A 15,016-nucleotide genomic window follows, 5' to 3' on the forward strand; every position below is an offset into this window, starting at 1 on the left:
AGAGATGTGAAGGAAGCAGCATGCTGGCTAACTACAGTGGGTTTTTGGGGCAGTGGAGCCAGGATTGCTATTTTCAGCCCCATCTGTCAGTGCCCATTAGGCAAGCAATCCACCAGAGGAGAATGGGATCATAGAGGTTGCTGGGAGGAGAGAGGCACACTGCCGCCTTCATAAATTTCACCAGAAAATGGGGGAATTTTCCAGACGGCATGTGGCAGACGATTGTCTGATGGACCAGGAAGCCAGACGACTTGCTGGCTAAATCAGGCCCTGCTGACCTCGTTAGGGGGCATGTGATGAATATTAATATGGCCAGACTTGCATCTAGGTAACCACTGGGTCAGGATGAACAGAAATCAAACTAGAAAGGCACCTGTGCAAGCTGACAGCAGCATTGACAAACATTTTATTGGGTCAAGTTGATCGCTATATTGTCAATGGATTTTAACTGTATGAAGCGACAGGATGTTGCAGACTTTAGTAAAGTTTTTGGTTCACACTCAACATCTTATGTATACAGGAAAGAAGACAGTATAGAGTATATTATGTACAATAATAATACAGCAGCTATCTGACTCCTCTGTCACTGTTTCAAAGCAGTTCAATAAATGTGTGTTCCAAGGCTCTAGGCAGGAGGAAGCTGAAGAAAGGGATTCATGTTTTATTAGCATAGAAGAAGAAACACAGAGAGATAATCTCACCAGAGGATCAGAGCTTCTGGAGAGAGATCTAAGAAGCTGTGTTAGCACATGGCTCTTTCTACACATGCTAAATTTACTCTTTGGCTAGGGATGTATAGCTAGCTTTGGAATGCAGTTTTAGTCAGTGGTACTGGCCTCAAATTACTCCGTTTAAAATCTCCATTTCTTTCTTCTTTGGATAAACCTTATTATGTTAATTTAGTAGGCAGACTAATAATGATAAATATATGTAATATGTTGATCAATGTAGTACAGGGAGTGATAGAAATGTATTTATTTATTATTATTCAGACTATTTTAACCACTGAGCTCATTTATCCAGTAAAAGGACCGAACATTGGATGGTCTAACTTGTGAAATTTGTTTCACATTATTGTTAATTTAATAACTTTAGGTTGTGGGACCTTTTTTTTTTTTTTCCGTAGGAAAATTGTAATAAATATTTGTAAAGAATTGAATCAAACTTGACACACAACGATTATTTTAGGTACCTGTTGTCTGTGTGTAAATGTGTGTGTGTTCTACAGAAACACCTCTAGCATTTGACAGCAGTAAGGACCATCTTGTGCCATCAGAAGACCTCCACATGGAGAGCTGTCTTCCCCACACAGACTCTGGGATCGGAGAAGAACAGGTAGCCAGTGTCCTTTATGGGTCTGACCTAGACCACAGCGCTGGAGGGCCGTTCATCATGAGTGAGCAGATATCTACGTTGTCCTCAGAGGTGAAGAAGTCCCAGGAGAGTCTGTCCGACCCACCCAGTGTGGAGGTACTGAAACAGACCTCCTCCATCACCAGCATTAGCCAGCCCAACAAGGGCATCAGTGTCAAAGAGATTCTGAAGAGCCTGGTGGCGGCTCCAGTGGAGGGAATGGAGGCTGGGCTGGAGCCTGTGTCCTACCCAGACCCTGCTTCTAAAGCTCAGGCCCAAGCCATGCTTCCCATGCAGTTTCACTCCTTTGACAGGTGAGGAAGTGTCATTTTGTACCAGATGTTTTGCATGTTTTAGCCCCATTCACTACAGTCATGTACATTTTTCATCACAGTTAACCATTTTGCAACACTTGCTGTTTATGGATGTATTCTTCCAACCATTACAAGAATCCACTGGTTTCTAGTTATTTCTTTATGATTAGTAGTTACAGTAAGAAACAAAAACTTGCCCAAACTCCAGTATTGCCCTTTAACTGAACTCAAGTTTTATATTGTTCTTAATATAAAACACAAGTGTGTGTGTGTGTGTGTGTGTGTGTGCGTGTGCGTGTGCGTGTGCGTGTGCACGATCACTCAGAATTACCGCAGAATGCTAATGTTAATCCTCTGGGTTTATTTTAGTGATCCAGTATACTGCTAATGGTTTCTAAGTAGCTTGCGACACATTATTCATTTCAGGCCACTTGTATTTTACTCATCCCCCATGGCAAGGAATTCCTGTGTTTGAAAAGGGCTCTGAAGCACTGTGGCATTGCTGCGGTTTATTTACATTCCTGGATTAGATAAAACCACACAGTAATCTGTCTGGATTTGGGAGTTTACAAACCTGCTCCTGCAGGGACTTCAAAGCTTCAGATCCCTGTGATCCCTTTCCCCTATGATTGATAAGGTTTTGAAAATCGTAATTTTCTGAGAGTAATTTGAGTTGGTTTAGCACAGACAAAAACTCTTCCTGTTCTCTGGACACCGTTGATTTGGTTGAGGATTCATGTGTGTCTGTGTAGTCGCTGCCAGGCCCCAGAGAGAAGGCAGAGGACACAGTGAGTCAGGAGGAACAATGGGGCCTCCCTTCTATTTAATGCATGCATGCTGCTGAGCTGAGGTGAGCCTGATGAATAGGGGAGAAGATGGAGGAGTATGTGGAGAGAGGACAGCTGAGAGGGTGGGGGTCTCCAGGGCGTTGATGACAGATTAAACAGAAGCGGCCTCACGCCACACCACGGCCAGCCCTGTCACCCTCACTGCTCACACCGGTAATGGGAAGTGGCAGCCTGAAATGAGTCGCCACGGCAAAGTGTATTATTTTTGAAATGCTTTCACACAAACCCTCCTGACCACATATACAACTTTGTCTCATGCTTTTCATGTCACTCCCTCTCCAGCCTCTATTTGCTGTGTCTAATTGTTTGCCACCTGCCAGCGAAATGAGCTGCCAGCCATGGACAGGCCTTTCATTTGTCTGTCAGGGCGGCAATAGATTGGGAGTGACAACATCAAAAAAGAAAAAGGAGGGAAAAAATGGCTTAAAGTGGAGTGCACAGGGGCAGTCATCGCAGATGGCCTTTTACTAGAGACTTTCACAGAGGAGGGGTTTAAATTGCTCAACATCCAGATTTCCGTTGAGCGGATAGGAGTACAGTACAGAAATACTTAAGTGATGCTTAACTTCCTCCCTTTCCCCTACCCCCCCAAAAAGTATCCAAATTAGCTCTGTGAGATATTGTTTGTCCTTACACATTTGATGTTTTCCATGATGGAGAGCAACGATAATTGGTTTTAATTGAATTTGCGAGTGAAATGTAAGTACATTTCCTCTGTATCTATCCTTATAGTTCTGGATTAAAGCACTATTAGATTAGATTCCATCTGTTGGATTTACCATGGAAACATTTCTTTGGTTATACTTTACACTAAAGTCATCTCCCACAGCTGCACACCTCATTAATATTCATTTTAAGATTAATCCTGGCTTTATTCTTTGCAACTCAATTAAGACAATCCTATTAATAAAATATGCGCTAGATAATCTATACATGATTCATGAGCACTCAGCTTATGAATTATTCATTTAAAGAGGTTCATGTTTTATCAACATCCTGTAGATCCAGTGTAACGTCCCAGCTATGCCAAAGATCGGGGCAGGCCTCCACTGGAAGATGCGAACAAGAAAGGAAGATTAAATCCACACCCAGGTCCTACAATCAGAACACGCTGCTCGTGATGTTCTGATAGCTGTCAATGAGATTTCACAGAGGAGAGCAGTACAGGGATCTACTAAATAAATGATACTTGTCATCAGTGTTCTTCAGAGCACGGATGTATCTCTGGAGATATTAATATTTCAGTGAGCTTTCAAGTTTTTCTCTGACTCTCTTATGCTCTCCTGTGTGATTGAGTTGATTTTGATCAAATTTCAAAAATACAATTCTACTGCTATTTATGGTAGTGTACGGTGGTTGTTAACAAGGCAACAGTGTGACTCTTAATGTGTAAAATTATCTACTTTTTGTGTATTTTATCCTTAGAGAGAAACCGCAGAGCTATTCTCTCTGTTACATAAGACATCATAGCTTTGCTAAGTTTTGAAAAATCAATTGTACGGTGGGAAAGGATGTAAGATACATTACCCAAAAACCGGAAATACACCTCAGCCAAGTTAGGTTTTTCTTTCCATGGTGTCCAGCATGTTTGACTTCATCTATCAGATGGACTGTGGATATAAAATAGCAACATAAAACAGTAAAAGTCTGTGTTGTTTTGTTGAGGGAAGATTTCTGGGGATTTACTTCAGATGACAGCAGGCTTAGCTCGTGACAGAGCAAAGGCCTGGCCTGTGTCACCCTGAGTAACTGCAGGGGATTGGACGAGACATTATCTGGCAGCCGCACAAACCCAAAGGCCAACTGCAGACCTGATAAGGACAAGCTTTCCTTCTCTTTCCTGTCAGAGAGCTCTTGCAGGGCCAAGTTCACTGCATCATCTTTAACCCTTGGCCAATCAGATTGCATGTGAACAGAGGTCTGTTGGGTTAGTGGCGTGTCTGTGCTTTCCTGCGTTGTTACATGAGGTCACAAGTGTAACTTTCATCTCAAGCCTCCACAAGATTTTCTTTACATGTTTCATTCATGAGCTCTGCCCCTTTCTCTCTTAGCGCCATGTGATGTTTTGTACAGTAGCTTCTATAAATAATAGGGATAGCACTGTTTTTTTAGGTCCCCTCTTGAGTTAATGTTTATAAGTGTTCATGGTTTATTCTGACTCTTCAGTCATTTTCCTGCCATACCTTGTATATCTACTTTTCAAAGTTTGTGTTTCTAGAAAAAAAGTGATCTATCTAGGAACCTAATATAAAAACCTGCAGTATGTAGGCCATAAACTAAGAATATATCTACATGCACTTTCTGTCCCAACCAGATGCTGCTCTGTGCAGAGCAAATGCCAAAAATAAAGTTCTGAAATCTCATAGTCACTGAGCTGTAGTTTTGTCAGTTTGAACAGAGACAGTAACTATGCAAATGTATGTCAGTGCCAAGTTGCTCCAAGAGATTCTCTCATTAGGGTTGTTTTTCCAGCCTTTCTGAACAGAGCAGAGGGCAGCAGAGGGCCACTGGTGGCAAGAGCAGATTTAAGGGGAAAGTGTAGTAGGCGGCTGGCTGGCCTCTCACCCCTCAGGTTCATTCATTTTAGCCTCATGTGTTTGTGTGGGTCTGGGTTGTGTGTGGGGGGGTGGGGGGTGGGGGTGCTTGCATTGCACATTATGCTGAATAATGGAGTTAGAGGTCAGGTGTGCTTTTCTTAATGTCCTGACTAACGTCTCATGCTAGCACGGCCTAAGAGCAACAAGAGATGATCAAGATCATTACTATTCTCATTTTTTTCTTCTAAATATGTGAATAAATTTTATTTTTCCACTATGGTCTTGGGGATATTTCCTCCTGCATTTTCTGTCTCAAGAACGGCTAAAAAGCCCTCTGCTCCACATGCTGGCTTTACTGACAGTCAGTTTTATCATGACAAATTTTGTCCTAAAGCTAACCTGCTATATTCTTGGCCAGTTTGATCATAACCCCACTCTCTGTTTCTCTTTGTTAGTGCACTCATCTATAACATTCTGACAAAACAGTGTTTCACCCGCAGCTCTAGCAGTCTATTTATTTAGTTATATCAAGGCCATAAGTCAGAGTATATGAATAATTCTACAAAGTTATCACAGTTCGAGTCTATAGTTACCATCTGTAGTTGCTATAGCCTCCTGGAGCTGTTAGGGATTTAGTGTCTGCCTCAAGGAGGCTTTGGCGGGAAAGATGGGACAGAGGACAGAAACCCACCTCTAGATTTTACATCTTCATTGTGTTCATTTGGAATTTGTTGTTAACTCTGCAGCAGTATGTGACCTCTGACAAATTTCTGATTTTAATATTTTAACTTTAATTTTTAATGTGTGTGTGTGTGTGTGTGTGTGTGTGTGCGTGTGCGTGTGTGCATGTGTCCTGTAGGAGTGTGGTTGTGCCTGTGAAGAAAACCTCCCCTGGCAGCCTTGCAGTTCACACTGTAGGAAGTAGCAGCACCACCTCTGCTGGGCTGACAGCTGGCAGCACCCCCAACATCTTAGCTGCTGCCTCTGTGACGCCCAAAAGCATGATCAACACCACAGGTAGGTCATTCACAAGGTTACTGGAATATACTTACATGGTTGAAATACTGGTGTCAGCCCTGGTAATGTGGTTGATTTACAAACAATACTACTTCAGAGCAATTTGAGAGGGTGTAATTAGGTTAATTTCACTGATGCCATTCCAGGAATAGAAATGAAGCCTTTTCCCTCAACTGGATCATGTGATCCTGCATGCCTGTGCAGGGGCTCATTGTTACCACTAGATGGTGATCTTTACCTTCCTTGCAGTGTCTGCAGCAGAAGCACAAGCAAATAAAAACTTCTGTCCTGCAACTACGAGGATTCCTCCTGATGCAACCAAATCAAAAAAATTCTTAGAATCTTCTTGAATTATACAATTAAACACTTCAATAGTGAAAATGAATTTGCACACACAGCTCTCCTATGTCATGTGTGTTACTGTCTTGATTCACTGCATACCCCTCTCCCTCCCCTGCTGTCACTTTGCTTCTCGTGGGGTTTTGCTGCATTGAGCTGGTTCCACCTCAGGACTCCTGGTCAGGGCCTCTGAAAGGACCCACTTAACACCAAGAACTACTAGGACCTCCAACACCTTTTAATGTGCTCCATTTTAAAAAAAGAAAAAAAGAAAGAAAAAAAAAAACTCTCTCTCTCTTCTCTTAGCCCTTCTGCAGGAATGTAAGAAATGTATCCAAGTCAAAGTGTGCTTTCAGCTAAAGCCACAGACCCCATGATCTCACTTGCTCTGGTTTTCACCTCTCATAAGGACAGTGATAATGATTTTATACTTGGGTGTGTGCTGCCAAAAAGATGTGCTCACCTTAATTACTCTTGTATGATACCCTAAATTTAGCCTTGATGCCAAAGTATGATATGTAAAAAAAATTACGCGGATGTTGTTTTTGATATGTCAGTTGATTCTTAATCTTTGTCATTTTACGAAGCAAAATAATTCCATATGCTGCTGCTGGCACCAGTGTGAACACGCAGCGTAGTGCAGGATTTCGTTAAAGATTTGGTGCATGATTTGACACTGTAACCATGTTTCCATTTGTTTGACTTGGTTGAAATTTGCGCTGACTGCTGAAGTTTACTGTCAGGAGACAGATTGTGGTTGCTTTTATACCGTCCAATTCTTTCTTTCGTCTTCAATTATTTTAGTCTGTGTGCTATTACATGCATGGATTTTCAGTCTGTGAAGGTGACACTGAAATGGAACTCGTTTGATGTTTTTTTTGTGATTCAGTATTGAATTTAATCTTTGAAAAGTGTCATAGTCATATAAGTGTCATAGTTTTAAAATATTGAAAATATTGTTTACTTTAAACAGGTTGTCATTTCCTAAAAGTTAATCCTCACACACTCTGTAAAATTATGAAAGATTATTAAAAACAAATGTTATTTGTAATTTTGTGCTGCACTAATGTTGCATGCCTCTGCTGGTCTTCCTGCAGGAGCCACTGATGCAGCCCCCTCTACCTCCTCATCCTCTAGTTTTGTTAATGGAGCAACCAGTAAAAATCTGCCTGCCGTGCAGACGGTGGCCCCAATGCCTGAAGACACAGTAGAAAACATGAGGTAGGACAGGGCTCTCTCTGCTCACATAAACTCCTATTTCCCGTGGTTGTAATCTCACTTTATTCTGTTTGTGTGATGTAAAAGCTGTGTGTGAGGCTTATCTTTCAAGCATGTTCTTTTTCCTAAAAGTTTTCTTTAAAAAATAAATAAATAAAAAATCACACTTTCTTTGAACTCATTGATTGATGGGTAACTATTGAAGAAAGTCTGCAGCTCACCTTTAATGAACAATGATTCATTTGATTTGATAAATTGAGTCATTTTCTTTTTCTCTGCAAAGTCAAAACAAGATGGCACAAATAAAACCGTTTGATGTGAAAGCTATCACACAGTTTGGACAAATTCTTTACATACCTTTGTGTATTTCTTTGTGTATATCTTGTTGTGACCTTGACTCATCTTTCTCACTTGCTCTAATAGTTTGTGACAGACATCTTTAGTCCTGTTCTCCCACTGACTGTTGAGAGCCCAGGCCTTTCTCCAGAGTCTCTCTCTCTCTTTCTCTTTGCCTCCGTGTGTTCTGCTGGAGGAACAGAGATTCAGTTGCCATGGCAGCAGTAACCGACATCACTTAACATAACTGTGAAGTCAATGATAGTATTATCTTGCTGCAGACCTTGCTCATGCCTAACTTATATTTTGGATGAGGAAAAAACATCCAAGCTGAATTGCCTGCTCCAGTCTACTGAACAAATAAATATGAATATAATTATATAATTTATCATTATAATTTTATAATTGGTTTATGAGCCCAACCCTTATGTCACCAAACAACATGAAGTGGTTTCTTTTTTCTCTCTATTTCAGTGCCTTTTGTGAAGTGGACCAGTGTCCACTACGCCAGGGACTGACACCTCCTGAGCTCAAACCCTTTAGCTCCCTGACAGGATTACAGGCAGCCTCCAGAGGTGCAGGCCAGTGTCTTAGGCAAGGACATTTATGTTAGCCACATAAACTCCCTGCATCCTGTTTTTTATGCGAATCTGTCATCCCTCTGCTGTGTTTTCCCAGGGTGCTGGAAGGCAGATTACACTACACACTCTTACAAACCCTAAACCAAACCTTTCCTCCCCACTCTCTGTTTTTCTCTATCCTGCTGCTTTCTGCCCATCTTAGCTGGGAAAACAAGCTTCAGCTCTTCTCACGTTGCCGACTATCTGTGTGTGTGTACACATAGGAGCACAGCAGAGAATCTGTATGTTGCAGCTTGAGTCGTATCTCTGCCTGTATACAGTCTGAGTTGTACGGCTGCATGACTCCAGCTCACAGTTTCTCTGAGGTGCTTAGATAATGTCGAGCAGCAGCATGTACTGAGTGTGTAGAAGATAAGGAACTTCCCTCTGCAGTGTTGAACACCTGTGATCCCATGTACAAGTCTGGTTACATGTCACAACAAAGAATGCAAACAACTGGTGAGAGATCCTATAAAAAACATGTGTTCACATTGCGTTTAACAACATAAACTCTTCTCTTATTGACATCTCCAGTGATAGCACCCATATATCTGGCTTGGTTTGCATCCACTCAAATGTGTTGGTGACCCTCTGCACCCACCAAGACCCCTTGACAGTCTGGCTACGCATTAACTGCTGTTAGCTGTGTGCACTGGGTCAGCTTGTGAGGATCACACTGCTCTTTTCATGCCTTGATGGAGGGTCCATTACCTCCTTTACATTTTTGCTCTAATTCAGCAGTCTTATATTATTCTGTGACTTCTATCTCTTGTTCTCTTCACAGCATTACTACAAAGCTGGAGAGGGCCTTGGAAAAGGTTGCACCCCTGCTGCGAGAGATCTTTGTGGACTTTGCACCTTTTCTATCACGTACCCTGCTGGGCAGCCATGGGCAAGAGTTGCTCATAGAAGGTACAGACATTGTACAGTGTATTTTATTCTCAGAGCACTGTGTGGAGTCTTGTCCCCATCACCAAATTATTGTATGTACTCCACTGGCTGCCTCATTGATGGATGCGTACACAGTAGTTGGTGTTGACAGGAGAGTCACTATTTTGCACACAAGTGGGGGTCTGTCATAGTCTGATTAAATCTGCTTTCATTCATCTTGTGGCAGTCATCTTGTATTTTATCTTCTTCATGAACCATTTTACATTTTGAGAATTATTTCTAGATGTGGTATTTTTAAACATCAGTGTTTCACAATTGGTGGCTGTTGCCCCCCTGCTAGTTGTATTTTTAGTGCTAATGTTTCTCAAAAACTAAGATCACATTTCCCCACTCACCCTGCTGTTTTGTGTTGTAAGCGGATTTTTGTCTTTTTCAGTAAATGTTTTCAGAGTGACCTTATAGGAAAGGATTTTTGTCAAACTCTTTGCCATTGAAGGGAAATCTGAAAACTTGAGCTCTATTTTTATTGGAAGAACAGTGAACCTTTCTTTTTGTGCCATGAAAAATCCAGCATCTTTTCTCAGTCCAATCCAAATCCACTCACAAGTATAGATGCTAATAGAAGCATTGTTAAGCATTGTCTCAGAGATAATGTTGTAGCTTGTTGATGTGATAGTGATGTAGCACTGCGAGTAAAACCTGGAATCATGAATGTTTTAGCACTGACTTGATACCTTGTCACGATAATGCAGCCTCCAGGATTAATTTCTTCACAATAATAGACCTAACAATTTTATTTTAAACTGCATTACAGCAGTCACATTGCATATATTTAAAGTGCTGGCCTGACTGGCTCGGTTGTGCTCAGTGTTTTGCAGAAGTGTGTGATCCCTCAGCTGCACTCCACTCTGGGCTCAAGTCTTATTTCCTGGTGGCTGTGTGAAGGCTCCCGGTGCCTTGTCCAGGCCTCAGGCTGGCAGCCTCTCACAGTGCTACTTGTGCCTAACCTCAGGGACTCTCTGCCTGCATGCATGTGCACTGCCACTCCACTTCTCAGGCTTGTTTTGGCTTGTATTCACAAGCGCACACCGCTACCACAGCCAGCAGTGTGTGACTGTGTCTGCAGACATTTATCTGCGTGCGGATACACAGTGCACGATATACAGTATGTGGGGCCTCTGCTCTCTTCACTTGCAGTTGACAATCTAAATTATATTATCACTGCAAGAGTCTCTTTTTTTTTAATTTCAAACTAATTTGATATTAGTTTCAGAGGTCTATGCAGAGAATGAGAGCAGACTGAAAGAATGCTCTCCTGTGACTTTATTGAAGCCCTCCCTATAAGAAGTTGTCTGACCCAACGTGTCTGTCCACTTTCCTTAACATAGTTTATTTGTATACTTTTTATACTTCCAGTTACCTTAAAAGATTCTTCAATTGCTGATATTATAGTGTTTTAAGTAATATCAGATCAAAGGATGTATTTAATTCTGTATAGTCATTAAAACGACATTTACAGTATAACTAATTTCTTTCTTTAAAATATTTACATTCAAGCCAGTAAAGTTTCACAGACAGGCAGTTTTTCCTCTGTATATCATGCATACACCATATATACTGTATATACATATGTAAATAGATGTGGGTATGCTATGTACATGTGGCTGATGCCACTCGCACAAGCTCAGGGGAAAGGAATGAAAAATCAGGTAGCATAGCCTTGACAAGTGTGAATATGTCTGTTACCCTTTCACTCAAAGTCTGTCAGCAGACTGACTAAGCTGACAAACCAGAGCTGAGCTGAGAGTGTAACCCCACAAACAAGGTTGTAGATAGACAGCTCGGGCCTCAGCACTCTTCAGCAGACATGTTCAACTCTGTCTGGGTCTGTGTGCACCCTGACATGGATTAGAGCAATTTTATCAGACCAAACAAATGCAGAGATTTACCACATGGACTTTAAATCTTTAACTTTGTCGGGCCACTTCAGTCTGTCCTAGTCTCAGTGCGTTTGTCCAAATGCTTAAACTGATTTTGCTGTTTCTCCCTCTCTTTCTCCTTTTTTTTCCCCTGGCCCTTCCCAGGCTCACAGTTGAAATACTGTGCTGTAGTGCAAAGGCACTCCATTTACGAGTAATTACCAGCCATCCATCACTCCTTAGATTGCCTGGGGTCGAGCCCTCCTGTGCCCCGTTGCCCCTTTGCCTCACCATATTCCTTCACCCCCCTGCAGACATGTGGTCACTGGGGCAATTATGTTGAGTGCACCCTGAGCTTTACACTTGGAGTTGGTGGGTAAGGCCTGTGCATGAACACTGCTGCTGTTGTGATGCCTGCCGTCTGCTTCTTGCTGTCCCCTGAGTGGCCCAGCCTGCCGACACATCACCCCACAATGCCACATTCACCCGTGCCTTAACCCTGCCCTGTTTACAGGAAAGGACTGGCAGCCCATGTTTAAATAGAATGCATTTAGTTTGTCTACAAGCACAAGGCCAGGGTCAGTTGGCCACCTGACTCCTGTGTCAGAATGGACTGACTTATAGCTCAGCATGTCACTGCTATAACAAGAGGTCAGCCGTGGCACTCTGTGTACAAGAGGAAGGTCACATCCTCTCGGAGTATTTACAATACGCTCCCTCGGACAGTCTCTGCTCATGAATAGAGATGGATGGAGAAGCAGCGACTACAAGATCCATCCATCGAGTTCTCTGAATATTTTGCATTCTGTGTTACAGCATTCACATAAAGCAAACTATGTTCATTGAATGTCGTCTCATTGACCTTTAAGGCCCAATCCATAACTGTTTTGACCATATAAATCTGAGTTACATTAATACGTAACAAGTTTGGGTTTCTTAGCGGATCACAGTTGAAGATAAGAGCACAAACACATCAATAACATGATATTAATGTAGATATTTTGTTTCTGTTAGTCGGTGTATTCAAAGACCTGTCAGCCAGTTTAAGACTCACTGCAGGATCTAATCTTGTGTTTTGTATTTGTTGTAGTGGGGCTGCAGTTTTCTTTACATTTGAACAACAGATTGTGGCTTTAATATAAATATCACATTTTGGTGTAAATTAAAATTGAATAGAAACATTTTTTTTGCTAATTTTAACATTTTATTCGCAATGCAGTTACAGCAGGGTGCAGATACTGTTGCATTTGTCAATAAGTTATACAGTATGAAGGGAATTTCCCTCTCTCAAAAGTGTTTAGATGTCTTCTGCATACTGTCATGTCACTGCCTTTTTTTAAGATGCTGTGCTGTACAGTGCGCAACTCATGCTTTTTCTAAAAATATCTTGACTGAAATCTTAGATTAAGAATGTTTTGCTCTCCCCTCTGATTGACACCCTGTCATACATTAGACAATAGCAGCAGGGTGGCATAGACGTCTACTCCTGCTGGCCTATAATGAGTCCTGGAGAGTTGCTTTCTTTCCTTTTACAAATGACTGCATCTTAATGGTTCTCGCCAAGTGCAACAGAAGGAGCTGGAGGTGCAGAATACGAGACCGGTTGTAGCCATTGTTTCTGCAAATGAGCTTTTCACACCTGCCCTTGTTTCATTAGAGAGTTGTCTGCTTCTGCAGCTCACCATCTACAGAATGGAGATGAGGGAAGAAGCTGTGAATGTCTGTGTTCACTTCTGTGAGTTTGTGTGCATGTGTAAAGGTAGGTGTGTGTTTGTGTGTATGCGTGTGTGTGGAAGGGGTGTTCACATGCACATTTGTGCATCTGTTTTGCGCACATCTATTCTGTGCAGATGCAAATTACTTTTTTTTGCAGTTTCATGACAGGCAATTTGAGAGCACAATTAAGGGGGTTTACAGATTTGCCTAAAATTTATTTTATGCCAAACACAATATGCAGTAATTTTCTCAAGGTCCTACACTGTATGTCTGTGCATTACTGTATACTGTATTTCTTTTTCAAGTATTATCTCGCACTGCTACATAAATGTTAAATTATACCCACAGATACTTACATACTCAACTACTGTACGTACTAACCTTTATGGGTAATATCTATTCTGTTCTGTTCATCTGCCTTGTCCCCACAGGTCTAGTATGTATGAAGTCAAGCACCTCAGTGGTGGAGCTCGTCATGCTGCTTTGTTCTCAGGTGAGCTTTTTTTCTTTCTCCTCCTCTTCACAGTCCTCTTTTCCAGATTTTTTTTTTTGTCTTTTTCTCTAGGTTTCATCATCTCTTCTTTTACTTTTGTCATATATCTTTCTGCTGGTTTCACCACTTGTTGAATATAAAGCGACACATTGCACAATCACAAATTGGAAATGGTCAGTGCAATAGCCCATTTCTCTCAGCTCTATAATTCTTTAAAACATAGGAAACACACACAAACACAAATTGATCAAGTCTTTATCCTGTCAAAACTGCAGATATTTTGTGATTGTATAAATTTAGGGTTAATCCATGATTAAAATCTGTTTTGTATCATTGAACAAGTTATTTAATCTCTGCTGGAGTTTTGCTTATCAGTGTCTTTCTTTTTTCAAATGTTCCATAAGTGAATTGTCCAAACGGATGACGACATGCAGCCGCATGCAACTCTCTAAGAATCCAGTGACTTTCTCACTACACCCCAGAGCTTTAATCCCCAGCCCTCCTTTAGAGAATGAGCCCCACCTCATGCATTGCTGCTAGTGACTGATCACCTCCGAGCTGACCCTCTGAATCTCTTGTTAAGCCCTTGTTTTAGAGAAGGTCAAAGCCCCAATGTAGCAGTTAGAAGAGAAGATATTTAACATACCTTCTGTCAGCCCATCATTCTTGCATTGGGAGCCCATAAGGAAGCCATTACTTGGTGCCTCTTTGTGGATCCAGACTGCAGGGCCAGAGCCTTGAGGATTGCCACTATGTGTGCTCCATGGTATCCGCAGTCCAAAGCCCTCTTCAGCAGGGAGCTCAGCCTATGTTATATGGAGGCCATTATTCAGGGGCTTTCCTCCAAAAAATGTACATAAATGGGGCAGCCAGGACTGAGTTATTGTCGCTCTTTTGAAGGTTTTTGACAGGCTCCTTTTTGCGATGCTTTTCTGTCTGTGGAGTCTCTGTGGGAAGTTGCGTTTTCGAGTCCTAGGATTTATTGCAGATGAGAGCGTCAGCATGCTGTTAAGGGTCTGAGTCCATCCCCCCTTTACACAGATAGCATTACTGCGGCTCCAGAGGTTCCTGCCATTAGGGGCTCTCGGGATGAAACCCAGGCTGAGATATCGATCAGACAGTGAGGCATTGAAACTGGACCATAGAGCTTAGTGTCCTTCTACAACCTTTCAAATAGAGATGAGCCATTGCTTTACTTCGCCGTCAGTAAAGATCTCCAGTTATGTTGTGAGCTTATATGATTTAAAAATCACACTGTAATGATGGATATTTGTTAATCAGTATCTTCCATGTTACTTCTTCCAGTTGACAAAGGTGATGTAGACAGTATATTCTGACTGATAATTACATTGCACTATACTACTAATTAATATCTTTGGTAACACATATTGTATCTCAATTGCTTTCAAAAAGCT

At 41.7% G+C, this 15,016-nt stretch overlaps 1 protein-coding gene across 1 annotated transcript in view; it reads left to right on the top strand.

The window, feature by feature from the left end:
• The window catches only part of nbeab (neurobeachin b), a 100,651-nt gene that overhangs the window by 871 nt on the left and 84,764 nt on the right, over positions 1 to 15,016 (top strand). The window contains exons 3-7 of the mRNA XM_087173265.1: positions 1,229 to 1,667; positions 5,912 to 6,069; positions 7,506 to 7,629; positions 9,367 to 9,494; positions 13,540 to 13,601. Of these exons, the coding sequence (XP_087029391.1) occupies positions 1,229 to 1,667; positions 5,912 to 6,069; positions 7,506 to 7,629; positions 9,367 to 9,494; positions 13,540 to 13,601 (911 nt within the window). The remainder of the gene's footprint in view (positions 1 to 1,228; positions 1,668 to 5,911; positions 6,070 to 7,505; positions 7,630 to 9,366; positions 9,495 to 13,539; positions 13,602 to 15,016) is intronic.

This window comes from Seriola lalandi, unplaced genomic scaffold (genome assembly GCF_002814215.2).
Source record: "Seriola lalandi dorsalis isolate HSWRI2012SDOR001 ecotype SW California unplaced genomic scaffold, Sedor1 jcf7180002054144, whole genome shotgun sequence".
Lineage (NCBI taxonomy): Eukaryota > Metazoa > Chordata > Actinopteri > Carangiformes > Carangidae > Seriola > Seriola lalandi.